General features: G+C 43.6%; 1 protein-coding gene across 1 annotated transcript; it reads left to right on the top strand.

The window, feature by feature from the left end:
• On the top strand, positions 1–26,419 carry LOC141407776 (uncharacterized). The gene is made up of 3 exons (XM_074003185.1): positions 1–51; positions 410–2,287; positions 24,712–26,419. Exons 1-2 carry the CDS (start codon positions 1–3, stop codon positions 1,334–1,336), a joined length of 978 nt encoding a protein of 325 aa, XP_073859286.1. The 3' UTR covers positions 1,337–2,287; positions 24,712–26,419.
• Positions 26,420–27,892: the final 1,473 nt, after the last annotated feature.

The following is a 27,892-nucleotide window of genomic DNA, read 5'->3' as shown; positions in this document are numbered from 1 at the left end:
ATGCCGCATACTCGGATTGCTGGGTTCTCTGGCCGCCCTGCGCCCGCCCTCGTGCATGGGATCACCTCGCGGGGATGAGTAAACTCTGCCCTGGCGCAGGGAAGTTCTCGGGCGGGGCCGGTAGGGGCAGGCGCCAGGGAAGGCCAGCACCCCTGTAGAGACACGACTGTCCCCGCCCCCACCACTCGGGCCCCCATGCGTGCAACCTCTTTCATCTCTTGGTTCTCCTTTCTTTCTTTTCATATATGTTACGGCCACTTCCAAGGAAAGCCTGGATTGCAGAGCTCTGGGAACCGGAGACTTCAGAGAAGAGGGCTTTGAATGGAGCGTGGGGGAGATGGTGCACAGGACCTGCAGGACGCTGGGAGGGGTGATCGGCACCAAGGGAACTTTGGCAGGAACTGCCTAGGACGTGGACTTCCCCAAAGACAGGATCGCAAGGAGAAACAGCTGGATCCCATCGCCGGCCTGGGTGCCTGGCTCAGGAAACCAGCGGAGCGTTTGGCCTCACAGGACAGTGGGTGTGGCTGGGGTGAAGGGGCAGGGCGGGGAAGACTGGCCTAACACCAGCGCCCTCTGCCCTGTGGCTGGCCAGGGACCCGCAAGTCCCTGGGCACGCACGAGTCAACGCCAGACTCCATTTCGTCGGGTGGGGAAGCCGCGGGGACACCGTCAGGGCGCCGAGGTCCGGACCCCGCTCAGAGGCCGTGGCAGGTGGATTGCTGCGGCGCCGGGTAGGAGCAGGCGCGTGGGAGCAAGTCATCCTGGCCAGTTTCGGTCCAGCTTCCGAGGGACGTGCTTCTCTCACCTCAACAGAGTGGCTGGCAGTGCCCCCGGGGGAGGCGCTGCGGGATCCCAGCGGATCCCACCCGGGTCGGCTAAGGAGGTTTCCATTTCGTCCAGAGGCCGAATTGATACCGAGGTGCATAGAAATATCACTTGCTCGGCAAAGGGCACTGAAGAGCCACGGTCCTGTGGATGGGCAGGGTGGGGAGGGCTGGAGGAGGAGATGGGAATCTGTCGCTTTCGACCTCATCAGGTAGTACACTTACCGGGAATGCGGAAGAGTGTGTCTCCCCCTCAGGTCGCCCCCATAATGGTGAGAGACAAACGGTTTAAAAACACCCTTGAGCCGAGATCGCGCCACTGCACTCCAGCCTGGGGGACAGAGCAAGACTCCTTCTCAAAAAAACAAACAAACAAACAAACAAAAAAAAACACCCTTGCCTCTCTCCTCTACTGTCCTCACAACGAGCGCCAGGGGGCAGCGCTGTCGAGCTCTAAACAAAGCCAAGGAAGTTGGAGAAGTTTCGGTCTAAAAAGGGTTAAGGTGTAGGAGCACATAGGCCTCCCTCTGGGGTTGGAAGCTGCGTTCCCGGGCGGTTCCGCGTGGATTCCGCGGCGTTCACCTCTTGCCTCCAGGGCCCCGTAGATCCCGGACTTTAAACAAGAACAGAGAGTATGGCCTCTGCACGTGCGACAGACACGCACCGGTGGGGTGGACCCGGCTGGACTGGACTGACCCGCAGTGACCAAACGGGTGGGGCGTGGACACTCTGAAATTGAAAGGGGCTAGCACCACTATTCCGCCCCATACTCCCCAGCGCCTTGGGGCAGAGAGCCTCAAAACATCCCGCTGAGCTGAGCTCTGCGCTGGGAAGGCCGCCCCAGCTCCCAGAAACCAAGGAGCTGCTGGATACGGGGTTCTGAAGCTCCCGGAATACACACAGCTGCACCTCCCCTGATGCGGACTCCCTGGGAAGAGGAAGGGAAGAGCAGCAGATAGGACAGTAGGGCTGTCCTCGGCGGGAGCAGGCAAGCGGTGGCTGCCCGGGCTGAATCAGGGGGTCGTGACTCCGGTGCACAGCTTGCCTAGCGGGACGCAAAAGCAAGGCTGCCTGGGGTGCCGCCGTGGGGGTGAGGGCGGAGCCTCAGGGGCAGGAACCTCGTTGAGGCACTGCCGAAAGGTCTCCGAATATGGGGACAATTCCCAGAGTGAATGAGACAAGAGAGGGGACCGGATCAGTTACAGAATCAGAGACCAGTGCAAAGTGAAAATGTGGGGTCCCTTGTTCAATTACAAGGATTTCAAGACTGTGATAGCAAAGCGTTAAACAAGGAGTGGGGCCCTGGGGGGCTGATGAGCAAGGCCCTTCTGAACCTGCCAGCCCTAAAAGGGACTGAGGGACACTGAAGGATCGATCTCACCCCACACCAGGCTGGTTGCATTCTTGGATGGATTCTAGCTGATTCACCACCACAGTGTTTCACTGGACGTCCTATACAGGTACACTTGCACCCATTACACATTCTTGGAAAGAAGAAAAAAAAAAACCAGTGTGAAAACAGCCCCAGTAACTGAGTCCACTAAGAACTCAGTGATGTCTGTGAAACTTGGATCAACCCTATATGAGGAGGTGCAGATGTTGGATGTTTCTGTATTACAAAGAAACTAGAGCAACAACAGATAGGAGCAGAGCATTGCCCCATGGGTGGCACCACAGTGTCTGGGTTGCCCTGCAGAAGGATGGGTGGACATGACCCACTTGGCTTTCCCACCTGTCAGGGCTTTACCCCTGGCCCTCAGGATACCTTCGCCTTTTGGTGCCTACCTTCAGCCGCTTCGTTTTTCCTCTCCAGCCAACACCTTGGAGGCTTTGCATATTTTAAACTACCTTCTGGTGACTGAAGGCCCCCTGTCTCTGTTCTTGCCCCATCCTTATCTTCCTATCTGTGCCCCCTGCACACCAGGGTGGGCCACTCCCTCCCACCCCTTTGCAGGTAACACATCCACTTCCCACTCTTTGTCCCAGTTCCTGGCCCAGCACCCTCACTCTGGCCCACCAGCAGCATTGCTTTACTCCTGAAACACCTCTCTTGAAGAACACTCATCTGGTCCTAAATACTGTTGCCAAAATCTTGTTTTCAGCCATCTTTCTAGAAGCCTTGGTGCCATTTGCACTTGTGACCCTTCACCATTCTCAGGGCTCCTCCTCCAATTACTTTTGAGACACATGTTTTCCTCCCCTCCTCTCTTGTGAGCCTTGAGGAGGTCCCTGGGATCCCCTTGTCCCACCCACTAGCGTGGTCATTCTCAAGGTTCTGCTGGTGGTCTTCATCATCTCTTCACAATCCACCTTTTGGTGAACTTACCCGTTCTCCTGGCAGTGATAGCAGTGTCCAAGGAGATTGGGGAGGGGGTATTCTAGAAGGGACCCCTACTCCATCTTTCCCAGTATCAATAGTTGGTCCACTGAGGTTTTAAACCATGCATTTGCCTTTGACTTTCTGCTCTCCTTCATCGTCTGCCCAGTTTTTGTGTCTTGTTTCCCCTGATCACTGCTCCTGCCTTCTCAATTTATGCTAAGACAGCTGGGTCTCCAGCTCTTTTCCTTCCTGCTTTTCTCTCCAGCTCTCCACTGTGGCTGAGGTCACCCTGATCCTCATACTGCCTCAGTGCTGCACCTGCCCACTGGAAGAGCCTATGCTCTTTCCCCTCTGCACTGAAGATGCTCGCGATAGTGCCTCTCTACTCTGTGGCCACAGATGAGGAAATTTGCACGCAAGGGGCTGTGCTGGAATTTGGACCCAGAGCCTGCACCCCTTCCACCTCACAAGGCTTCAAGGACCAGTGTCCTACTGGTCCCCACGAATGCGGAAACATCCTGGCAAGGGAGGCTCCTGCTCGCTGTCAGAGAAGCACCTTGTCCACTCACCTCCACCCTGTGGTCCATATCTCTGCCTGTGCCAGCGACATTCTCGTCTGCCAGGCTCTTCAGCCACTGAAATCTTTTCCTTCTTTCAAGTCCCAGTTCAAGCTTCCTCATCAGCAAGTTTTCTGAATAACCCAACCAGAACTGATCTGTCTGTGACTCCCATAGACAGGTCGTTTTCTGAGCAATTTAATACTCACTACTCCCTCCCTGCTCTGTACCTAATCATGCACATACCACGCTTTTTGATGCAGTCCAGATTCCCACACATCTTTGTATCCCCTTGCACCTAACAGCACACTTTGTAACCAGACAGTGCCCAGGGCTTATTAGAGCACCTGTGGTAGATGTTTCTTTGTCCTCCCCAGGGTGATTTTCTCACATTCACCAGCAAAGACGAGGATGGGGGCCCTCAGAGTCTCAGGGTGAATTAAAAGTGTGAACTTTGGAGCCAACTTGGCTGCATTGGAGACCCAGCTCCAGCATTCACAAGTTTTTATTTGTTTTAAGATTTGACTGATAACCTCTCCCCTTTGTAGCTCAGTTTCCTTGACTGTGTAATGGGAATAGTCCCTCCTTCAAAGTGTTAGGATGAAGATTAAATGGGTTATACGCGTAAAGCATTTAGAACAGAGGAGCCGTAGTCAACTCACAATACATTTTAGCAAAAGAGAAAGCACTCAAGTCCCTAGAATTTGGATTCTTCCTCTGATTGTATTCAATATCCAGCATGGTTTCTTGTCCATGGTAGGGACTCACCAGATGTCTGTTGGATTTAATTTGTTCCAGCCAAGATAATAACAATAAGCAATTGTGAAAAAATCGGGGATGGAGGCATAGGGAAGAAATTGAAGCATGTCCTGTCTCAGGCTTCCCATCTGCCCCAGAGACATCCATAGTGACTCCCCATTGCCCAGGTGTGGAAGCCGAAGGCCAGAGAGAATTAGTGACTCTCCAAAGCCACTTGTAAGCGGTGAAACAAAGATTCACTAGCCCATGGTAAGGATGAAATAAGTACAATGTAGAGTATGTCTGAGCCCCCGTTTTGCCACATATTGCCCAACTTGGCTGAGTTATTTCAATCTCTGGTGTTCTTTCCCCAAAACTGGAAATATAATATTTAATATATAGGATTAGTGTAAAATCAAAACAGAAAATGCACACAGAGTGACTATTACTTTTCTTGGAACACAGCAGCTGTTTAACACATACAGTTGTTACTACTGGCAAAAAAAAAAAAAAAAAAAGAAAAAAGAAAAGCTTTATCAAAGACCCCTGTGGTCACTGGTATCCATCCAGGAAGTCTGACTTTTTATTTATTTACAGACTGATATTGACTTTTGAGACAGCCTCAAAATCTGTAGCCCAGACTAGAGTGCAGCAGTGTAATCATGGCTCACTGCGGTCTTAACGTCCCAGTTCAAGTGATCCTCCTATCTCAGCCTCCAGAGTAGCTAGGACTACAGGTATATGCCACCACACCCAGCTGATTTTTTTCTTTTGTGTGTATGTGTAGAAATGGGGTCTCACTATGTTGTCCAGGCTTATCTTGAAATCCTGGGCTCAAACAATCCTCCACCTCAGCCTCTGAAAGTGCTGAGATCACATGCATGAGCCACTGTGCCCAGCCAAGTCTGGCTTTTTAGAAGGAAGTTTCTGCTTGATGTCTGTGGAGGATGCTGGACCAACTACCTGGGCAGTGAACAGACTTCAGCCATTTTTATTGAAAGCAAACCTATGTGAATGTTGTTAGAACAGAGATGAAAAGGAGTCCACAGACAGAAGGGGGCCCCAGTGGCATTGTGCTGACCCCATACATACCTTAGTCGTATTTATAATACACTAAAAATACTAAAATGCAAATGTAAAAATTAAGTCTCTATGGCTATGTAGCAGTATATAAATTCAAGGATGGACAAATAACTGTTAAGCAAACGTTGTCTAATAACTGCAGCATGTTAGAGCAAAACAAGTATTTTGCTAAATTTTGGCACTTACTCAGGCTTTCTTAAAGAAATAGGGTAAAAGTGGACAATTCTTTGTTGGTCCATTCTTCAGAATAAACTTTATTTGTCTGTTACTTGTAAAAGAAAATATGTTGCATATCCAAAAAACCATACTGCTAATATCATACTCAACGGTAAAACATGGAAAGCCTCCTCCCTAAGGTCAGGAACAAAACAAGAATGGCTGCTCTTACCACTTCCGTTTAACATTATGCTGGTGATTCCAGAACAGTTAGCTATGAAAAGGAAATTTAAAAGTCCAGGCTGGAAAGGAACAAATAAAACTATCTATATTTGTGGATGATATTATCTTTTTTGTATACGGAAAATCCTAAGGAAAACACTTTTTTTTTAAAAAACTAAGAACTAATAAAGGAGTTCAGCAGTTGCAGGATACAAGATCAATACATAAAAAGAAATTGTATTTCTGTATAACAATGAAAAAGTGAAAATTATGAAAACAATTCCATTTATAATAGCATCAAAAAGAATAACATACTTGGGGATAGATGTAACAAAATAAATGCAAAACATTTGCTCTTAAAACTACAAAACATTGCTGAAAGAAACTTTAAAAGGCTTAAATAAATGGAAAGACACCCCATGCTCATGAATTGGAAGACTTAATGTGATTAAGGTGGAAATATCCTCACAATTTATCTACAAATTTGATGCAATCCCTGTCAAAATCTCAGACTTTTTCTTTGCAGAAATTTACGTATTTATCCTAGCATTCACATGGACATTCAAGGGATTCCAAAAAGCCAAAGAAAACTTGGAAAAGAAAAAAATATGAATGCTTACTTCCTGATTTCAAAACTTGCCACAAAGCACCAGAACCAAACCAATATGGTGCTGGGATAAAGACAGACATGAATCAACGAAATAGAATTGAGAATCTAAAAATAACCCTCACATTTGTGGTTAATTGATTTCCACAAAAGTGCCAAGGCAATTGAAAGAACAGTCTCTTCCACAAATGATTCTGGAACAACTGCATATCTACATGTGGTAGGGTAGGACCTCTACCTCACATCAAATAAAAAATTAACTAAAAATGGTCAAAACACTTAAATGTAAGACTAAAACTAGAAACTCCTTAGAATAAAATATAGGTGTAAATCTCTGTGGCCTTCAATAAGGCACTGGTTTCTTAAATATGGTACAAAAAGCACAAGCAATCCAAGAAAATGTAGATAAGTTGGACATTATCAAAATTTAAAACTTTTATGCTTCAAAAAAAAAGTGGAGACAGAATGGTAGGAGACATTTACAAATTATATACCTGATAAGGTCTCTCTAGAATATATAAGGAACTATTACAAGTCAATAATTAAAGACAACCCAATTAAAATGTTGGCAAAAATCTGGATAGATATATCTCAAAAGAAGGTATATAAATGGCCAATACATCAGGACACCTGAGTGAGAAGACAGAGATCCTGTGCACATGGAAAGATGCTGAACATCATTAGCCATTAGGGGAATGCAAATCAAAATCACAACGAGATACCAATACACAATCACCAGGATGGCTACAATCAAAAGACAGAGAAGAACCCTCAGATAGTGCCGATGGAGATATTTAGTGGTGCAACCACTTTAGAAAGCAGTTTTTGGCAGTTCCCCAAAATGTTAAACAACAGTTACCATACGATGTAGTAATTCTACTCCTAGGTATACATACTCAAGAAAAATTAAAACATATATATTTTTTTAGATGGAGTCTCACTCTGTCGCCAGGCAGGAGTGCAATGGTGCAATCTCAGCTCATTGCAACCTCTGCCTCCTGGGTTCAAGCGATTCTCCTGCTTCAGCCTCCTGAGTAGCTGAGACTACAGTTGCACGCCACCACACCCGACTAATTTTTATATTTTTAGTAGAGACGGGGTTTCACCATGTTGGCCAGGATGATCTCAATCTCTTGACCTTGTAATCTGCCCACCTCAGCCTGCCAAAGTGCTAGGATTATAGGCATGAGCCGCTGCGCCTGGCCCCGGTAGCATTATTCTTCATAGCCAAAGAGTAGAAAGAACCCAAATATCCATTAGCTGTTGAATGAATGAATGAAATGTGGCATGTCTTGTTCATATAATGAAATGTTATTTGGCAACAAAAAGACAGGAAGTACTGATTCATGCACAATCTTGCAAATATTATGCTAAATAAAATAAGCCAGTCCCAGAAGGCCACATATTGTATGATTCCATTTCCATGAAATGTCCAGAATTAACAAATCTAGAGAGATGAAGAGTCCATTACTGTTTGCCTAGGGATTGGGAGTAAGGGGGAATTAGGAAAAGACTGCAAATGATTGCAGGATTTCTTTCTGGGGTGATTAAAATGTTCTAGAATTAATTTGCAAAACTATGCATATGCTAAAAGCCATTGAATTACACATTTTAAAGGGGTAAACTATATGATGTGTGGATTATATCTCAGTATAGCTCTTTTTAAGAAGAACATACGTTCCCCCAGTGAATGAAGCATGAGAGCTTAAGTGATAGGACATGAGAACTGCCGGTGCACCTCTGAACCTTTTCCTGCAGCCGGGGACTTACTGTATGAGGGAGGATAAAATATCAATAGCTGTCTACCTTGACACAGAGCTTTGGATCTATCATCTAGTGGATTTCCACGGAGCCAAAGGAAGCTCGCATATGCCCAGTGATCTGTTTGGGATCAGTCATCCAGGGTGGCCCACTTTGGGACCAAAGAGAATTTTGTGTAGCAGATTCATGGGACACTACCTGGGTCTTCTCACTCAGGTGTCCTGATATAGCTCCTCCTCTCAAGAGGTGTTTTCTGAGAAAAGTGGAGGACCAGAGAAAATAGCAAGAGAGCCCCAGAGGCTGCCTGCTGGGCAATGTCTCCTTCTGGAACATGTATCTGGCTGGACCTAGTAATCTCTGCTTAGGCCAATAGGTGGTGAGCAAGAGATGAACAGGCATTTGGGCCATGGGTCCTCCGGCAGTTGGTTGAAGCCCACAGACCCCTTTCTAGAATAATATTTTAAATAAATGTGTCAAATAAAACACACGGAATTACAAAGGAATCCACTCATATTAAAATGAAATATCAAAATCTCAAAAAGAAGCAAATATGTGATATCAAATATAAGTGCTTCTTTTGGGATATTTTAAAACACAAGTTCTCTTGGTACATCACTTAAGTGCTATAATTTCAAAGTGGTGATCAATGTAAACAATATTTTGAGAGATCTGCAACAACTGTAATGTGGAATGAAGTGTCTGTGATTTATAGTGATGACAGTCTCAGGTCCTGCTAACACTACTCTTGGTATTTACCTTGCCTTTTCTTTTCTTTCTTTTTGGAAGGAAAGGATATGGTGTTTCAGGTGCAGATTAGTGAAAATATAGAAGTAATGTTTTCTCCATTCAAGTTGATGAAACCCCCAAATGAAGAACTATTCACTTGAAAGAACACAGTATTATCTCAGTCAGTCAAGTAGAAGCCTCTAGAAGGTTGTTGTGTCAAGGTGCATTTGTGCCATGTTAGCCTCTCCCTTTATTTTCTACAAAATATTTATTCACAGCAGATTATATTTTTATTGAAAACAATGCATATTTGAAAGAAATGCTCTTACACTCAGAAACACTGTCCTTGAAGACAGTCCTCACAAGGAAGCCAAAAAATCCACAATTGTTATTTGAGAAACGTCAACTATGCTTCGGCTGCTGGCGCACATTTCCTGTGGGATAAGCTCAGGCCTTAAATGTATGCAGGACAAAAGTCTTAAAAGTGAGCATGTGCAGAGAACAAAACTTATTTAGGCAGGAAAATAAGATACTTGGAACTATATATTTTAATGTTATTTTACAGAAGTATATTTTAATATATTATTTAAATGTATTAAATGTGAGAAATTGAGCAATGAAAATATCTATCATTAATGTAACTGCAAATATTTAGTGCTTGCCTTTAATCTTTTGTGAAAATTAAAGATCTGAACATTTTGTTAGCACAATAAGTATATTTAATATACTTATTATCAAATTATAACTGATAGATCCAGTGGATGGAAAGCTATGGCAGTAAACACAGCTAATATAGAAAGAAATACTACTTATGGTATAGGAGATATATACATAATTGTTACAGTAGGTAGCTAGTCAGGCCTAAGCAGGGCAGGAGAGGGCTCCTCCACCACCAGGAATGTCAGGCAACCATCAGGTGATGGTCAGGCAGTTGTTAACTGTCTTTCTTTAATAATAATTTATTGTAGCCAGTCCCAGGGAAAGCAGTCTCCCTATCGATAGAAAAAAACCTGAAACTGGGGACCTGCAGCTTCCAGATAAGGTCTCAGGAGTTGGGTGAGTGGGCTCAAGCTTGTGCATTAAGATGCAAAATGACAGAGTTTAATTGGCATATGACCTTCTAGGGACATTTGACTGGCAAGGGATGAATGCCTGAAGTGAGCATGTGTACAACTCCAGTAAACAAACCGTGCATGCTCCCCTCCCTAGTGCTGGCAGGCCACTGAGCATGTGGACCGCCTACCCCAAGGGAATAATCAGAGGAGAAAGGATGCAAGGCCCCAGAAGTATGCCAACACATAAAACCCCAAGTCAAAAAGTCAAACCACGCACTTGTGTTTCAAGTTGGCCACTTGGCCTTCTTTCCGAGTGTACTTTCCTTGTTTCTTTCCTGCTCTAAAGCTCTGTAATAAACTTTCACTCCTGTTCTAAAGCTTGCCTCAGTCTCTCCTTCTGCCTCTCAGCTGAACTCTTTCTTCTGAGGAGGCAAGAATTGAGGCTGCTCCAGACCCATACAGATTTGCTGCTGGTAACATCATTATCTCTGGGTTGAAGCAGAACGGTTTTTACTTTCTTGTCTTTCTTATATTTTCTACATGCATTTATTTTATAAGTTAAAGTCTCCATTCCATTAAAAAAAAGGTAAAATTATTTTTTGATAATTGAAAACTAGTCAGTTCAAGTAATTTGGCTGGTAATACACAATCACGTTTTTGCAGTCTCTTGCAAAACAGAAGCTATTCTGACTCCCTTGTAGCTCACTAATTTTCAAGAACTTAATAAAAGGCTGCTGCCTGAAAGAGCCGCTCCTGTCATCTTGAGAAGGCTGGGATCTTTGCACCCTCTGAGTTCAGTGAGTGTTTCCCCAAAAACACATTTCACAAAAGGACAGACTTTATCACATGGATTCAGCCAGGCTGTGTAGTAGAGAGCCATCCCAACCCACTCTATGTTATTACCAGTGGACTACTGAGACGCTAAATCTTCGGCTTCTTGGTTTGAGTTGTGGAAGGACAGATAAACAAAAGTACCTGCTAAGACCCAGATATCTGGAGGAATTCTGTGGATCCCCCAGAGCAAGGTTGGCACGCAGTGTCTGTCAAGTGCCAGAGAGTAAACATTTCAGCTGCAGGCCTTTCAGCCTCTGTCATAACCACTGAACTCTGCCTTTGTTGTGTGAAAGCAGCAGGGCTGGTGGAGCCCCACAAAATCGGTTATTACTGCCAGTAGCAAACCTCCCCAAAACTTAGTGATGAGAACAATGAGTATTGAAACCGCCGTTAACTGACCAAGTCATTATTGGATAAATTTGAACGGAGATCTTTCAGTAATTTGCAGAAGCTGGTGCAGGCAAACATCTTATTTTCATCAATATCTAGCTCCCTCAGGACTGAAAACTGCAGACTAGCTACTCCAGACTTCTGGTGGCTGAGAACAAGCCCGCAGAATGGCTTGACAGCTCTGGGTAAACTGTCTGGGGACATCTTCAGCTTGGGCGGAACAGCCTTCCAGGAGTGAAGATATCACAGAGAGCGGAGTGCTGGAGAGGGCTTTACTCCAAAGTAAGGGCGGCCAATATTTCATCCCATCATTCAGAAATCTCTCTTCTACCCACAGGCCTGGCAGTGACTGGGAGAAGAGGAAGGGAGTGGCTCTTCTCACTGGGGGTGCCTCAGACCCCACTTACCTCCACCCATAGCTGACCCACCCATCATGGGTGCTCAAAAGTAGAAGGAGGGATTGGGAAACATTCAGTCTACGTCCAAATCATTGAGAAGACTTTTCTGACTGGGAACAATTCCGAAGCCAGATCCCAGCAAGGCACTGGCAAAAATGCCTCTTTGGGGTTTATTTTCCTTTGGAAAGGACTTTTGGGACATACGGCAAGAGGGAGCTCTCCGGGTCCCTTAAAGGGCCTGCAGGAAAGAAGGGCAGTGGGACGCATTGTCTGCTCTCCGCAGACAATAGGGCAGACTGCTTCCTCCTTGGGACCGGTAGTTACATTTATGTTTCTGACAACCAGCTGGCCACTGAAGAAGCATGGAGCCAACAGCTGCCTGGGATAATTTTGGCAGCATCACCTACGGTTCACATTTAAAACTCCAGCTGGTTCTACTGCAAGCAGGATAAACACAAACAGCTGATAATAAGTAAATTCAGAACTTGAAATATGCCAGAGACACTTTATAGCCCTCTATTTTCTCCTGGTGTGCGCTCTTTCTGCTCTCATCCTGTGGTCTTGAGCATAGACATCATTTTCATATTTTATCCTGCTATCTAAAAGTTTTATTTCTTTGGGAAATAAGCAGGCTCTGAATCTGGGGGGAAAATAGTTGTCGAGAACAAAATATTTGGCTTCCTGTTTCCCAGAAAGTGTTTGCTGCTGTTTCCACTTCTGGCCCAACATTTTTCCAAAGAGTTGAAAATGTCATTTAAATGAGTCAGTCCCCCGGGCTCAGTAGAAATGATAAAGTTGTGGACACGGCCCCAGAATGTTGGAGCACCACTGCCTCTGGTGGACTGAAGGGCAGCTGGCATTGAAAACAGGATGTTCCTGCTGTGATACAGGCTGAGGAAGAAGAAGGGTATGAAAACCAAGGCAGTCCCCTGCAGCCTTGCCCCTCAGTGTGTGGTCCCAGACCAGCAGTGTCACTGCACCTGGAAGCTTGTTAGAAATGCACAACCAGCCGGGCGCGGTGGCTCACGCCTGTAATCCTAGCACTCTGGGAGGCCAAGGCGGGCGGATCACGAGGTCAGGAGATCGAGACCATCCTGGGTAACACAGTGAAACCCTGTCTCTACTCAAAAAAAAAAAAAAAAATACAAAAAATTAGCCGAGTGTGGTGGCAAGCGCCTATAGTCCCAGCTAGTCAGGAGGCTGAGGCGGGAGAATGATGTGAACCTGGGAGGTGGAGCCTACAGTGAGCTGAGATCGAGGCACTGCATTCCAGCCTGGGCAACAGAGCGAGACTCCGTGTCAAAAAGAGGAAAGAAAGAAAGAGAGAGAGAGAGAGAAATGTACAACTTCTGACCCCACCCTTGACCTTCTGCATCAGAATCTGCCTGTTGGCAACGTCTTGGGGGGAAGGGTGTTGGGGAATTTGCTGCACACACACTCTCTTGGGCAACCCGGCGGCCTCAATGAGACCAACGTGCACAGGATTCTACCTGCCTTCCCCTACCTTCCACCACAGTTTCAATGATCCTCTCTAGGAGTATGAAAAAGGAGTGGCCAAGATGGTCAGCATCAGTTTTTATCTTCTCTCTGTGAACACATGTATCACTTACCACCTTGTCAGAAAGGCAGATTCCTGGGCCCTAATTCAAACCTGAATCAGAAACTTTGGGGATTGAGCCTAGCCATCTGGGTTTTAGCAAGCTCTCCAGAGCGTTCTGATGCACAGGTCTGAGAAACACTGGCTCATTGTATGTGAGGCATGAATGAAGTGGCCTCTGAGGCTCTGCTCACATCCTCACCACCCCATCTCTTCCTCCTGGGCTTTCCATCTTGGGTCCCGGCTCTACCAACTCTTCCTTGGACCCTGAATCTACAGTTTCTACCTGCATGGGCACAGGTATCACAAATCTTATCCTGATGGGGCAGTGGAACTCCACCTTCAAGCCAAGATAAATGTAATTTGTAGAATTTTTACACAAAGACAAGAGGTGTAGAGGGCATTGTTATCATGAAGCTGAAAGTCATGCAATAGGATGGAAAGGAGGAAGACTGAAGGAATCCAATATGCTAAAAGTATTAAGAATTCATAGCCCAATGAGACTGTCAACCTCATACTGTTTTCTGCGAAGGAACAGATAATAAGTGCTTTAAGTTTTGCAGGCCATTTGGTCTGTGCTGCTGAAACAGGAGCAGCAGACCGTATATAAATGAATGGATGTGGCTGTGGTCCAATAAAATTTTGTTTACAGACTTTGAAATTTTCATAATTTTACATGCCATGAAATATTTTTCTTCTTTTGATTTTTTTTCTGACCATTAAAAAAAAAAAAAAAAACAAAAAAAACCTTTTTAGCTCACGGACCATACAGAAACGGGCAGTGGGCCAGAGTGGGCCTGCAGGCCATAGTTTTCGAAACTCTGCCCTAAATCCATTCAAAAAGAAAAAATTTTGGAAGATGCAGTCCTTACTTATGAAAACTTTCTCTACTTCAAAGAAGATCTATAGAGAGAAGAAAAAAAAACCCAACCACTAAGAAGCATTGTATTCAAATGCAAGAGACAACGGTGGGAAGAACCCTTTATGTCTTGTTTCTGTACATTGTGGATGTTTCTTATCACTGTTGTGCAATTATGGTGAGTGAAAGAGAGGGTGTTAAGAAGGAAGAGAAGACAAAGGAGAAGCAAAATACAGCGAGTATTTAAGAAGTTGTATAAGGCAGAGTAAGGACTGAAATGACCACAGGCTTTGTATTACAAGGAGAGAGAAAAATGTGGTTCTATTCTTTCAGTTAAAGAGAAAAAAGCTTCCACCTTACTCCCCAGTAGAACCACAGATCTCAGAGTTGGCTTGGCTGAGACCAGGCCTACTGGATTCTTCGTATTCGGTATCATGCAGCTTCTGATTAAGTCATGAGTCTGTGTTTGACATTCCTCAACACTCTAGACTCCCCAGCTCCCAAGGCAGGAAAAACAACTTTCATCTTTAGTAAGTTAACCAGGTCATTTTGTTCTGCTATGAAGGTGTTTCCATCTCAAAAATTGGTAGCTCATACAAAGCTGGCAAATGGGGTTGTGGTCACCATCCTATAGACATTCACTCATTTACACACCATTTTGCATACACTTGTTCTGACTGCTCTTCAGTGAGAATGTCATTACTTTTATATTACAGAATTGTTATACTTTGAAAAAACTTTAAATATCTGTCATTTGTAGTGAGCAGCTTAGCATTTTCCATGATGGAGTATATTAGTTTTCCATTGCTGCTGTGGTTAAAAACAACACAAACCTATCATCTTAGAGTTCTGGAGGTAAGAAGTCCAAACTTGGAGCACCATCAGGGCTGCTCTCCTTCTGGAGAATATGGGGGAGGATCCTTTCCTTATCTGTTCCAGAGATCACCTTTATTTCTTGACCTGAGGCTCCTAGCTCCATCTTCAAAGCCAAGAGCATACATAGCATTGTCTCACCTCTCTCTCTGACCTCTGCTTCTGTGTCACATCTCTAACCCTTCTGCGTTGATATTCCATCTTTCAAGGAACCTGTGATTGCACTGGGCCAACCAGGCTGAAGTCATGGAGTCAAAGGACAATAAAGAATTAATAATAAAACCAAAGGGAAAAAAATCCTTTGACAGAATTGCCCTAGCATTTCTGGTTTAGCACATGAGCAAATACAGCATTTGGGCTGCGTCTTATGAAATCTTAATGGCTTGTGAATGAAATGAGTTAAAACTGTCAACCATCTCTCACTGAACTGAGCTTAGTGTTTCCACTTAAGAAACTCATTTCTGATTTTTATTAAATTTTTAAAATCTCACTAAAACTATAGTCCTGTTTGCTGATTCCTAGGGTAGATGGCCCTGATGATGTAATAAATCCTCTTCATCAAGAATGTCTTGGTCTTTTGTATTTCTGGCACTCTCGTCCTCACAGTAGAGAATCGCATCAGTTCTTGGTCATTTAAACAAAACTCACCTGGATTTAGCAGCAAGAACTTTAAGAACTCTGATTGTTGGGGCTGTGAACCTAAGCTTGAAAGGATAGGTTTATTATCAATATCTCACACTCTTTTTTTTTTTTTTTCCATGTTGAGCAGTAGAGTATAAGAGAGGAGAATGAGGAAATGGAAATTAAAGACGTGTGCACGTGCCGCTCCCTGCAGACTGGGTTTATACCGTGCCTCCATGATCACGGAGCCTCGGACACAGCAGGATGGGTGGTCTCATCCCAGCTGTTTGCAGCCCACACAGTGATCAGGGGATTCTTTATTGGTCACTCTTTTTTCTTTCTCTTTACCAATTAATGTTCCTTGTTCTTGATCCACCCCTTTGAACCAAACTACCATTGAAAAGATGGAAACATCATTTTCCATGAAAGTACACATCTTGAACCCTGTTATAACCTGAAACAGAAAATGTAAAAAGCTGCTGTCAGTTCCTCCTTCAGTTTCAGAGTGCACACAAAGCCCTATTGTCAAACTTAAACAATGTTTATGGTGAAAAGAAATGATTAGAAGCAGGAAAGCACCATAAGGAGTAACAATCTTTCATGTTCGGAGGGATTTTATTTGCTTTTGCAATCTAATGGAAGGAAAAGAAAACTCCCGTTATCAGGAACATCACCCATCAGAGTACCGAGTAATAAAAGTGTCCAGCACCAATAATGTTATTAAAAGAAAACACTTTTTAGGTTCTGCTACCCACATGTTGTATCCCTTTAAAAGAAAGCACAGTGGATAGCACAGTGCCTGTGAAGCCTGAGCTGGATGTGGATTTGTTTGCCTTGAAGCTTTGTATCAACAGTATGGTCACCTAAGCTCTGAATTTTCTGATAAAATGAGGTGTGTATGTAGAGTTCATGGCAATAGTGACCTTCAAACTCATTCTTCTTCAGATCCTTATTTTTAGCTAGATCTACAATAGCATGCCTTTTCCAAGAATGCTATTCCCAGGCTGACCAAACTCATGTTACCATGTATTACCCCCCAAGGCAAATAGCAAAGTTTCCTTTGAAGACAGTAAATACATAGTCCACGTGCTGGACAACTGGAGGTGTTTTGGAAAATTATTTTCATTTTCAGCAAGATACAGAGACCCACTTTCCTTGGATGAGTTATAAAACATGAAAGCAGTTATTCTGTAGATGTCTAAGGGAAAGCTCTAGAATCTCCACCACATTTCTTGGTGCCAGCATTTGCATTTTTTGGCTATTTATTGGAACGTGGTTGCATGTCATTTTTTGTTCATCCATGCCATTTTCCGACTGTTTACTTTGTGCTAGGTGCCACATTAAGGATAGTAAGCACACTACATGGAATACTCACAACAAATTATTTTTATTATCCCTATTTTACTGAAGATGAAATCAATTTAAGAAAATTAGCCTGGCCAAGGTCATGGGGCAGCAGTGAAGCGAGAATTCAACTGCAAGCCTGTGTAACTCTGACATCCAGCACGTAACCACATCTCAACCCCTGAAATGATTTAAGCAAAAGGAAGCAAATAAGAAGAAACGTGTGCTCTTTATAGTCTTATGCACCATGTGTGGGTTTGCCTCTGAGATGTGTCAAGGCCCCGTTGAAACAGTCTTATGAGATGTTGCTTCGGAAAGACTTAGAAACACAGCTGTGTATTGATAATAGTCCCAAACTGGTAACACTTGGGTGTTCATCAGCAGGTAAATGGATACACAATTGTTAGTGAAGCTGCGCAGGGGAATTCTAGGAGCAATTAAGAGTGAACACCATCATAGACAAATCTCAAAAACATTGCACCGCATGAAAGCAACTTTACATAAAACAATATATTCTGTCTGATTTGAATTATATGACGTTTTTAAACAGGCTAAATAATCCATGATGGGGGGAAATCAGAACAGTGGTTGCCTCTAGCTGGGGAGGAGGTGAAATTGAGAAGGGGGATGGGGAAACTTCCTGGGGTGATGATCCATGTCCTTATCTTGACAGGATGTTGGTTACACAGATGTCTGCATTTTGCAAAACTCATGGAATGACACACTTAAAATTTGCACATTTAATTGTGTGTAAATCTTATCTCAAAAGAAAAACATAACAAATATTGGCCTCTAGTTAATGAAATTGGTTGACGTGTTTAGGGGGATGTGTACTGATGCCTACAACTTACTCAAATGCATCACAAATAAGCTGTATTGATGGCTGGGTAGATAAGAAGATGTGACAGAGCAAGTCAAGTGACATATTAGAAGTGTAGAATCTAGGTGGTGTTCGAATTTAAGTGATAGGATTCTAGGTAGAATACACATAGCTGTTCACCGTTTGTAAATTTTTGTAGCAAAATATTAGGAAAAAGACTTTGCATGTGGAGTCCAGGCTCTTTCCTCTGTGCAGCTGCATTTTCCCAAATGTGGGGGAGACCCACTTGCCCTGTAAAGGACCAGCGGTGATCCCGATCTGACGCTGCCACAGCGAATGCCACGGGTGTTCTGTGCCAGTCAGTGATTCAGCCTTGTCACAGTTGGGGAATAGTGAAACAAAGCCTTGAGGGGAGCAGTGGAGGCGGCCATGGCCCATCTGACCAGCAGAATGATGCCCACCACTGTCCTCTCTGGAGGAAAGCTTGGAATAGGAGCATGATTCTGAGGAGTCAGATACACTTCAGTTTCATTCCTGGTTCTGACAACTGCTTGCTGTGTGACTTTAAGCAATTTGCTGAAATATCTCTGAGCTTCTATTTCCCCATCTGTGAAATGGGCACAATGCATAGTGGCTGGCACAGGATGGAGGAAGGTCCTTAGCACAATGCTAGGCCCACAGAATGTGCTCAAGTACTTTTCCTAGAAACTGAAGGGCCTCTAGCCAAAAGGCCTACAGCCAAAAAGCAGGGTTTGACTCTGGCCATCTCTAAGAAAGAAATGTAGTCAGATGATTTAAAGGAAAATGGGTAAAAGAAAAAAAACCAAAGTTGCAAGTTTAAAAGGTCAGTTCTCAGGATTGATGAGAGGAAAGTGGCCTTGGAACAGACAGGGGTGACCACTCCTTCATTATGTGTGTGTGTTTTGATGGAGGTCGGTATAATTATGGATATTCATGATCCCCAAAGGCCTCCTTATGGGACAGAGGCTTAAAGACATTTTCCCTACTCTTGGTCTTTCCCCACTCACCCTCCCTCTGACCCCAGGACCCATAAAGCCACTGGAGCCTTTTGTTTGGGACTCGGTCAATAGTGAGAGGACCCCAACAACCTGACCCTGGATTGGTGCACTACAGTTCCCAGGGCAAAGAGAAACAAGAGGGGTCAGCATTTTCTCTGGTTGAGACTCTTGCTTGTACCATTGCCATAAGTGATTTAAATCTTCACCAGTACTTTCATTTTGGCTCATTGTTGCTTTAATTGGTTATTCCAACACCTGACAGCTCAGCTGTCTCTCTCCTGCTCATCTGAACTCCTGACACCCAACAGAGGAATTAAGATGCAATAGTAAAATAGACATAAAATTTAAGACAGCTATTCTGCAAAAGACCCTCTGGAGACAATGAAAAGACAAGCCACAGACTAGAAGAAAATATTTGTGAAATATATACAGTCTCAGATGGGGATACCATCTGAGAAATACATCGTTAGGCAATGTCATTGTGTGAACATCATAGAGTACTTACACAAGCATGTATGGCATAGCCTACTACACACCTAGGCTGTGTGGTATGGCCTATTGCTCCTAAGCTAAAAACCTGTACAGTATGTTACTCTACTGAACAGTGGAGGCAATTGTAACACAATGGAAAGTATTCATATATCTTAACATCTGAACATAGAAAAAGTATAGTACAAATACAGTATTATAATCTTATGGGATCACCTTCATATACATGGTTTGTCATTGATTGAAATGTCATTATGCAGTGCATGACTTTATCTGATGAAGGGCTAACATCCAAAATATACAAAGAAACCCTAAAACTCAACAATAAAAAGAAAACAATTTAAAAATGGGCCAAGGATTTAAATGAACACCTCTCCAAAAAAGAGGCACAGGTGGCAAAGAAGTATTGAAGAGATGCTCAATAGCACATGTCATTAGGGAGCTGCAAATTAAAACAGCAATGAGATATCACTACATACCTATTAGAATGGCTAAAACCCGGAACACTGACACTTCCAAATGTTGGCAAGGATGTAGAACAGCAGGAACTCATTCACTGCTGGTGGGAATGCAAAATGATAGACGCTTTGGATGACCATCTGGCAGTTTCCTACAAATCTAAATATACTCTTACCATTCAGAAATTGCACTCCTAGGTATTTACCCAAATGAGCAGAAAAATTATATCCATGCAAACATCTGCACATGAATATTTATAGCAGCTTTACTCATAATTGCCAAATTTTGGGAGCAACCAAGATGTCCTTTGGAAGGTGAATGGATAAACAAACAGTGCTCTATTCACACAATGGAATATTATTCAGCACAAAAAAGAAATGAGCTATCAAACCATGAAAATGCTTAAAGGAAACCTAAATGCATATTACTAGGTGAAAGAGCCAATCTGAGAAGGCTGCACATTCTATGATTCCAAAGGTATGACATTCTAGAAAAGGTAAAACTATGGAGACAGTAAAAAGATCATGGTTGCCGGGAGTTGGGAGGGAAGAAGAGGCAGAGCACAGAGGATTTTGAGGGCAGAGAAACGATTCTGCATGACACTGTGAAAGTGGAACACATCGTTAGTCATTACATATTTGTCAAAACCCATGAAATGTGCTAAGAATAAACCCTAATGTAAACTTTGGGCTTTAGTTAATAATAATATGTCAATATTAGCTCATCAAGTTTAACAAATGTACCACACCAACATGAGGGATACCAAATTATTTCTCCTGAAACATTGAGGGCTGTTAAGCTACAAACGCCACAAGTGCAGGGAAGCACTTGGCCTCAGCCGCTGTTTGGCTGACAGCAGCACTTAAGTCTTTCCTTACTGAAGACAGCACTCGCTTCTCAGCCCAGAGAGGGCATCAGCAGGCACAAGAGACATCTGGAAACAGGCTTTACTATCTTCCCAGATCTTCCTGCCTTTTAAAAGACAAGAACTGCTCTCCCCTTAGTTTTGTCACTACACAGGACTTATGTCTCTTTGCTGAAATACTATTTAACCAAGGACTCCCTAAGCCACTGCCTTGAGAAATACTTTTGGACTAAGGCTTCTCCTGTGTGATGGGTACTACATAAATTAATAAACTTCTGCTTGTTTTTCTTATGTTAACTTGACTTTTGTTTTCAGGAGAGTTTCTCATCTAGTAACGTAAAAAGAAAAAGAAAGGGAATTATGTTTTCTCTCCCACAACTGCAAGTTGTTAAAGCATCTCATGGGATGGGATTGGACGAGGCATATATGGGAATTTTCTGTACTTTCTACCTAATTCATCTGTAGATCTAATGTTTCTCAACAATGAAATTATAGCAATTTAAAAAGAATACTTGAATAATCCCAAAGAAAACAGGAAAAGAGAACTGAAAGAAGAGAAGGAGGAGGAGGTGGAGGAGGAAGGTGGGAAAGGTAGAAAAAGAACCGAATAACAGGCCTAACCCCAATAAACTCTGATTCTATCTATGAGAACTTCTAAAACAGGCCAAACAAATCTGTGGTGATAGACAGCAGAACAGTATTTGTCTTTGGGGTGGGACTTGACTGCAAGGAGCATAGAAAACTTACTAGGGGTGATGGATAGTTTCACATCTTGACCAAAGTGATGGTTACAATGATATATACATTTATCAAAATGCATTAAATTGTACAGTTGGGATTAGTACCTTTCTCTGCATCTTACTTCAACTTTTTTAAAAGGATTAAAAATGCTTCCTTGGTGAGCGGGACTTTTGTGTGAGGCCTGTAGGCACAGCAGCCATGCTGTAGGCACGAGGATGCAAGCCACATGCTTGCTGGTGCCGGAGGACTGAAAGAAGAAATGCAGCTGAAAGCAGCTGCAGCAGCCCTGGCTTTCCCGCCTCTGAATTTCTTGTCATGAGAGAAAAATAAGCATTATGTTCACGAGGCTTTATTATGCACAGGCAAATTTACTGCTAAATATTATAAGTTTATTAACATATTTGGATATAAGCAGGACCAGAATAAGATACCTAGAACAGATACTGATTTTCTTGCATTCATGTCGTAATCATTTAAAATTCATATCTGCTTTACATGAATAGATATAGAGCTAAGTGCTCCTACAAGACGAATTTTTAGTAGGCTAAACAGCACAGGTAAAGTATCTTATGAACCTCATTTCCCCAACATATCTTTTATCTCTCTTTCTCTTCTTTTGGTTTGTTTCCTGTTCGTTAAGCTAATAGATGTATTAATTCCATCCCAATGTGGCTCCAAATTTTGAAATTATAAGGCCCAAATGAATTTTTTTTCTTTGCTCAAAAAGGATAAATACCTCATTCTGAAGACCATTCAACACATAACAAAAGTTAATGAATGGCATTTCATTGCAGCCACAAACCCATTAAGCATCAAATCCAGTAGCTGTGAACATCAAAGAAGTCAAACTGGGCATCTGGTCTCTCCTGTGCAATGGAAAAACCTCCTAATGAAAGGCCATGACTTTATTGTTGACACCGATTCCACTTCAAACTTGGTGCCTGCAGTCTCTGCCATAAGATTTTCCGAGGTTTTTTTTAACTCATAAAGTTACATAACATGAAATGTTGTCTCCATAGTAAAAGATGCTTTCCTAAAACTGAATGGCCTCTAGCCCAAAGTCCTACAGCCAAAAAGCAAGGTTTGACTGTAGCCATCTCTAAGAAAGAAATGTAGTCAGATGATTCAAAGGAAAATGGGTAAGAGAAAAAAACCAAAGTTGCAAGTTTAAAAAGTCAATACTCAGGATTGATGAGAGGAAAGTGGCCTTGGAACAGAAAGGGTGACTGCTCCTTCGTGATGTGTGTGTGTTTTTATGGAGGTCAGTATAATTACAGATATTCATGATCCCTGTGGTGCTTTGGTGGGAGGTAGAGGGGGACAGTCAGAGACCGATGCCTTTGCAGTCGCTAGTGCTGAGCAGAGGATTTGGTGAAGTAACCTGCAGTGGGTAAAGTGTAGAAAGCACAAAACTAACTCCAGCCCACAATAATCATTCACTTTTTAATACCACTAAAATAATGAAGTTCAAAGCAATCATGTCTCCGACTTCTAGAAAAATATTTGGGTCCCAATTTATAAATCTTTTGTTTAATTCATAACAATGATTAGCAGCATTTAAAAATCAACTTTACTGAAGTTTAATTTACATACAATAAAATGTACCCATTTTCTGTTTATGGTCTAAGGAGTTTTGACAAATGCAAACACTCGCGTAACCAACGCCCAATCAAGACACAAGTATTTCCATCATTCCACGAAGGTTCCTCAGGGTCTTTTGCTCCCAACCCTCACCCCTACTCTCACATAACCACTGAACTACCTTCCATCACTGCAGATTAGTTTTACCTCTTCTAGAATGTCATAGAAATGGAATCATGCGGTGTCCAGCTAATTTTGTTCCTTTGTGTCTGGCTTTCTTGCTCATTGCGTATTTCAAACACCTTCTCCTTTTCCTTGATAGGGGATATCCCATTGTGTGCATGGCCCACAGTCTTCACCTACTGATGAATATCTGGGTTGTTTCCAGATCGAAGCTGTATAAATAAACCTTGTGAATATCTGTGGCCAAGACAATGTAGATCATGGCTTCATTCCCTTAAATAAATATCTAAGAGCAGAATTGTCAGGTTGTACGGTAAGTGTATGTTTAACTTTCTAAGAAAGAAACCATCTGTTTTTGAAGAAGTTGTACCGCTTATATTTCTATTACTGTGTGCAAGAGTTCCAGTTGGGAAGTGGCCTCTGAGCAGGTTAGGACCATGGGGAGGTTTGCACATTCCCACTTCCCTTCCTCTCCCACTGCATTCAAATACATTGCTCTCACCAAGGCAGACTGGGGATGGCCACACGGGGGGACCGTGAGGGTGCGTTCCCTGGGATCTGCCCTCAGAGCAGGCAAGGCAGGTCTCAGGATGCACAGTCTCTCTGATCAGAGAGCTTTTGAGTAATTCTACCCCAGTGTATGTGCATGTGTGCGTGTGTGTGTGTATGTGTGTGTTTGGGGGGTACATACACAAGCCTGGGTACGTTTATTTGAACATATTGTTAAAAATACCCATATTGCTTAACGCTCTGCTTTGCCTATCTGAAACTGACTGAGAGGCCCACTCATCTCCCCACTCTTTGCTGGTTGACACTTTTACAATTGCAGTTCCTATTCATGTCTAATGGGAGGCAGGGAAGCCTAGTGATTAAGAGTGAGAGTATAAGATTTCATTCATCTATTTCACCACTCATCTTCTCTCTGCCTCAATTTCCTTAACTATAAAATGGAGATATTAATACTACCCATTTCTCAATAGCAAATGCTATTTTCCCATTTGGTACATAGTAAAAAGTCAGTGATTTTTTTTCCTCTTCATTGCTTTAATAACATATGCGGTATAAAATAATATATCCAGCGGTCTTGTATTTAAAAAATCTTTGAGGCTTGACTGTGAGTAAGGCACAATACAGATGTGCCCCTTACTCTTGAGTGCCTTACAGTCTCTCACAAAGACACAAGTCATGTAGCCACTGACCTATCATGCAAGGAATAAAGTGATGAAAGCCAGCAGGAAACTCCTGAGAGAGAAATCCATCCCCATGGATGCAGCTCCTCCTGGAAAAACGGACGCATGACCTCTAGAGGCAGGGAGGACTGTCTGCACTGGGTTTAGAGGACAGCTGTGTGCTGGAGGCTGCCAGTGCTCAACAAATTGAGCTTGCACTTTTCACTGTGCTCAGGTGAAGTACTCCTGCCAGGGTCTGCACCTATACCTGAAGGTTTCCCCCTCCTAAGTGTTGAAGGCCACTTTGCCCACATGTGTGGTCATCTGGAGGTGCTTAGAATTACATACCACCACCCCCCAGGGCAGCCCTCTACTCATTACCAATGGGTATTTACACACCGCTCCCTTGGCTTTCAGATGTGATGACCCCGGAGCGTTTTGCACCATTTCCCAGGGTTTCCACAGTGATGTCACCACTCAGTGCTGCTACCACTGTCCCCTGCGCTTCCCAGTGAACCACAGGAAGGTGAGTCCTTGTCTCAGGTTCTGTTTCTGGGAGCTGGAGTGCAGAGCCCCAGACTAGATGGATATGGCAGCCACAATTCAGATCACCAGTAGGGAAGACTTGAGTGCAGGCAGTGCCATGAGCCGGAGACGGGGGACAGGAGAGCAGATGGTAAAGAAGGAGCCCACAGCCTTGGATGGCAGGTGAGGAAGAGGCCCTGGGCAGCATCGAGGCTCACACAGACCCACCAGGACGGTGCACTGGCCCACCCTGCCTGATACACTGCTCCAACCCCTAGCTCAGTCATGCATTCCACATGTGTTTACTGAGCACCACAGTATGCCAGACCCTGGTCTAGACGCCTAGGGCATATCAGAGACCAAAAGACAAAAAAGTGTCCTGGTGGCGCTTACATCCTAGCAAATAAATACAGGTCCTAAATAATCATAGTGTACAAACAGAAATCATATACCATGGTGGAAGATGATTGGTGTTTTGGAAAAACAGTAGAGCAGAGCAAGGATCGCCGGGAGGGCTGGAGAGAAGGCCCAGCCTTATAGCCCACTGGGAGAAGATAGACAGGTAGAAAGTGAGGAAGGAAAGAACCATCCAAAATTGTTTCCAAAATAAGAGAGTCAAGATAATGAACAACAAGATATACTAACAAGAATAAGAGAAGACTACTCGAGATCAAATGAAGCAGTGGTTCTCCAAGGGTGGTTCCTGGACCAGCAACATCAGCAGAAATGCAGTCTTGGGCTCCACCCCAGATCGGCCAAGTCAGAAGCTCTGAGGGAGGGGTTTGGTTTTAAGGAGCCTTGCAGGAGGTTCCAGGGCATTCAGACACATGCTCAGGTTCAAATACAGCTAGAAGGAAACACCCTCCTGTGTTGGGAAAAGCTCACCTAGTGCAGGCGGGACCAGAAAAGAACCCAACCTGTGACCTGAAGCGAAACCTCAGAACTCAACAGAGAACAAGAAAATCACCAAAGCACTCGGGGAAAAAAGGAAAAGAAAAAAGAAATGGTCCATGAAAGAAAACACATTATTTGACATCAGGCTTCTCATCAGTAACAACATATGCAAAAAAGGAAAGGCTGGATATGTCCAGAGTTCTGCGGGACAACAGTTTAGAGCCTAGAAATCTATGTCTAGGTGAGGCATCATTCAACCTGTGGAAGGGAAAGGCATTTCTGGTCATGCAAGCATGCAGAAAACCTACCCATTGATGACCGTCTCAGAAAAAGACACAAATCGAAACAAAACACTCCCGTGAGAACTGAATCCAATGGTACTGGGAATCAGAGGTGAAGATGAGAAAAAATCAAGAAAAACTCATGGCATCTAAGTAGGCTTTGACTGTAAAAATGTATAACAATCAAAAAATAAAATTCAGATGTAATCCAGGTGGGCAGTGGTGTGGGAATTCAGGTAACTTGAGAGGAGAAGAAATAGAAATAACAGATTGTTGAGTATTTTGGGGGAGGGGAGAGGAGATAGCTATTAATTAACATGAGGACATTGATAGGAAGACATAGGCTTTAGTATGTGAGATGAAAAAGTAAGACTATTTGAAGAATACAAATAGTCTATATCAGTTCCAAACTATTAAGGGAAAAAGTAGATCAAAGAAAACTTAATCAATCTAATAATTGACGAGAGAGAGACTAGAAATCCCAATGAATCATTATAAATGGAATACATAAAGTAAGTCAGCACAAATTTATTAGTAACCTTAATGAAGGTGAATAGATTGAATTCTCCCATGAAAAGACAAAGACTTTCGATTGAATAAAAGAAAAAAAGTAAAGTGAAATCCAGCTTTGTTGTTTACAAGTGACAAAATGAAGTGCCACCAGAAGGCTGAATTTAGGGAAAAACAATCAGATATTCATCAGATGCAGTAGAATGAATCAGGTATATCACTTGTAAAGTCATATATAATATAATTTGAAGTGAAAAGGTTCAAAAACATATATTTTATATTGGTGAAGGATGAAATCTGCCAAACACATATTAGTCCCTTCACCACGTGGCTATAAATAGAAGACAAAACTGGTGGAAATCTGAGGAGAAGCTGACGAAGCCACAGCCATGGGGGATGAGGGCCTGGATGAAGGCCAGAGCATGAGGACTTGTAGGACAGATGAGAAGAAAAACAGACAAGCGGGTGACACCCTGACACACACACGGGACGGGAGGTGGCGATTTCAACAATGAAGTAAAACATTTGTGACATAACCTTTTTGGGAAAGCCAGACCCTGGAGAAAGAAGGTAGACATCCCAATTATTTTCTTCCACCTCACAAATTTCATTATTTCTTGATACTTGAACACAGGAGGAGCCCCACAGAGACAGGTCACGGCCTTGGCTTCAGACCTTATGATATGAACTATATAGACAGGTGTAAGGCCAGTGGCAGAGGCAGGCAGGCTTTGCAGGAAGGTGACAGGAGGGTGCTGGGCCTCATCAGGGCCAGCAGAACAAAGTGGCCTGGAATTTGCACAGGCACGGCCTGAGAAACTCAGCCCTTCCTTCTCAGGCTCCAAGCCCAGCTTCGTGAGACCTGATTGTGACCACCACACCTGGGACATTCCTCTACCCACTTTTGTGTTTTCTCTCTCTCTTCCCTCCCCCATGTCTCCTTCCTTCTCTTTCTCATTTATTCGTTCCCTCCTATTCGTTTTCTCCCTCCCTCCCATTTATTCCTTCCCTCCCTCCCATTCGTTCCTTCCCATTCTTTCCCTCCTTCCATCCCTCCCTCTCACTCCCTCCCTCTCCCTCCCTTCCTCCCTGCCTTCCTTACTTCCATTCAGTTGAATTCTGTGAACCAGTTTTAACCACAAGAGAACATCAGCATCCAAGTTAATGATGACAAACCTCAAATAGAATCCAACTACTAGAACTCAGAGAGGGACAACTGCTCACGGGAATTCGGTGGTGGTTCCCCTGGGGACTCAGGAGAGGGCCTGTGCCTGAGCTACACGCTGAGCATCCTTAAGTCAATCACAATTCTGGAAAAATGACTGCATTTGATCCACACCTTTTACTCTCTCTGCCTCTTTCTTTACTATTTCACTCTTGAGCTGTCC

The sequence above is a fragment of the Macaca fascicularis genome, chromosome 10, assembly GCF_037993035.2.
Source record: "Macaca fascicularis isolate 582-1 chromosome 10, T2T-MFA8v1.1".
Lineage (NCBI taxonomy): Eukaryota > Metazoa > Chordata > Mammalia > Primates > Cercopithecidae > Macaca > Macaca fascicularis.
Note: the sequence above shows the minus strand (reverse complement) of the source record. Positions and strands in the feature narration are given on the sequence as shown.

What these genes read in the sequence shown, in the direction of transcription:
- LOC141407776 (XM_074003185.1), top strand. Translation starts at nt 1, where the DNA reads ATGCCGCATACTCGGATTGCTGGGTTCTCTGGCCGCCCTGCGCCCGCC. An exon ending in GCCGCCCTGCGCCCGCCCTC is followed by an intron (nt 52 to 409) that starts GTGCATGGGATC and finishes GGAACTGCCTAG; the next exon opens with GACGTGGACTTCCCCAAAGA.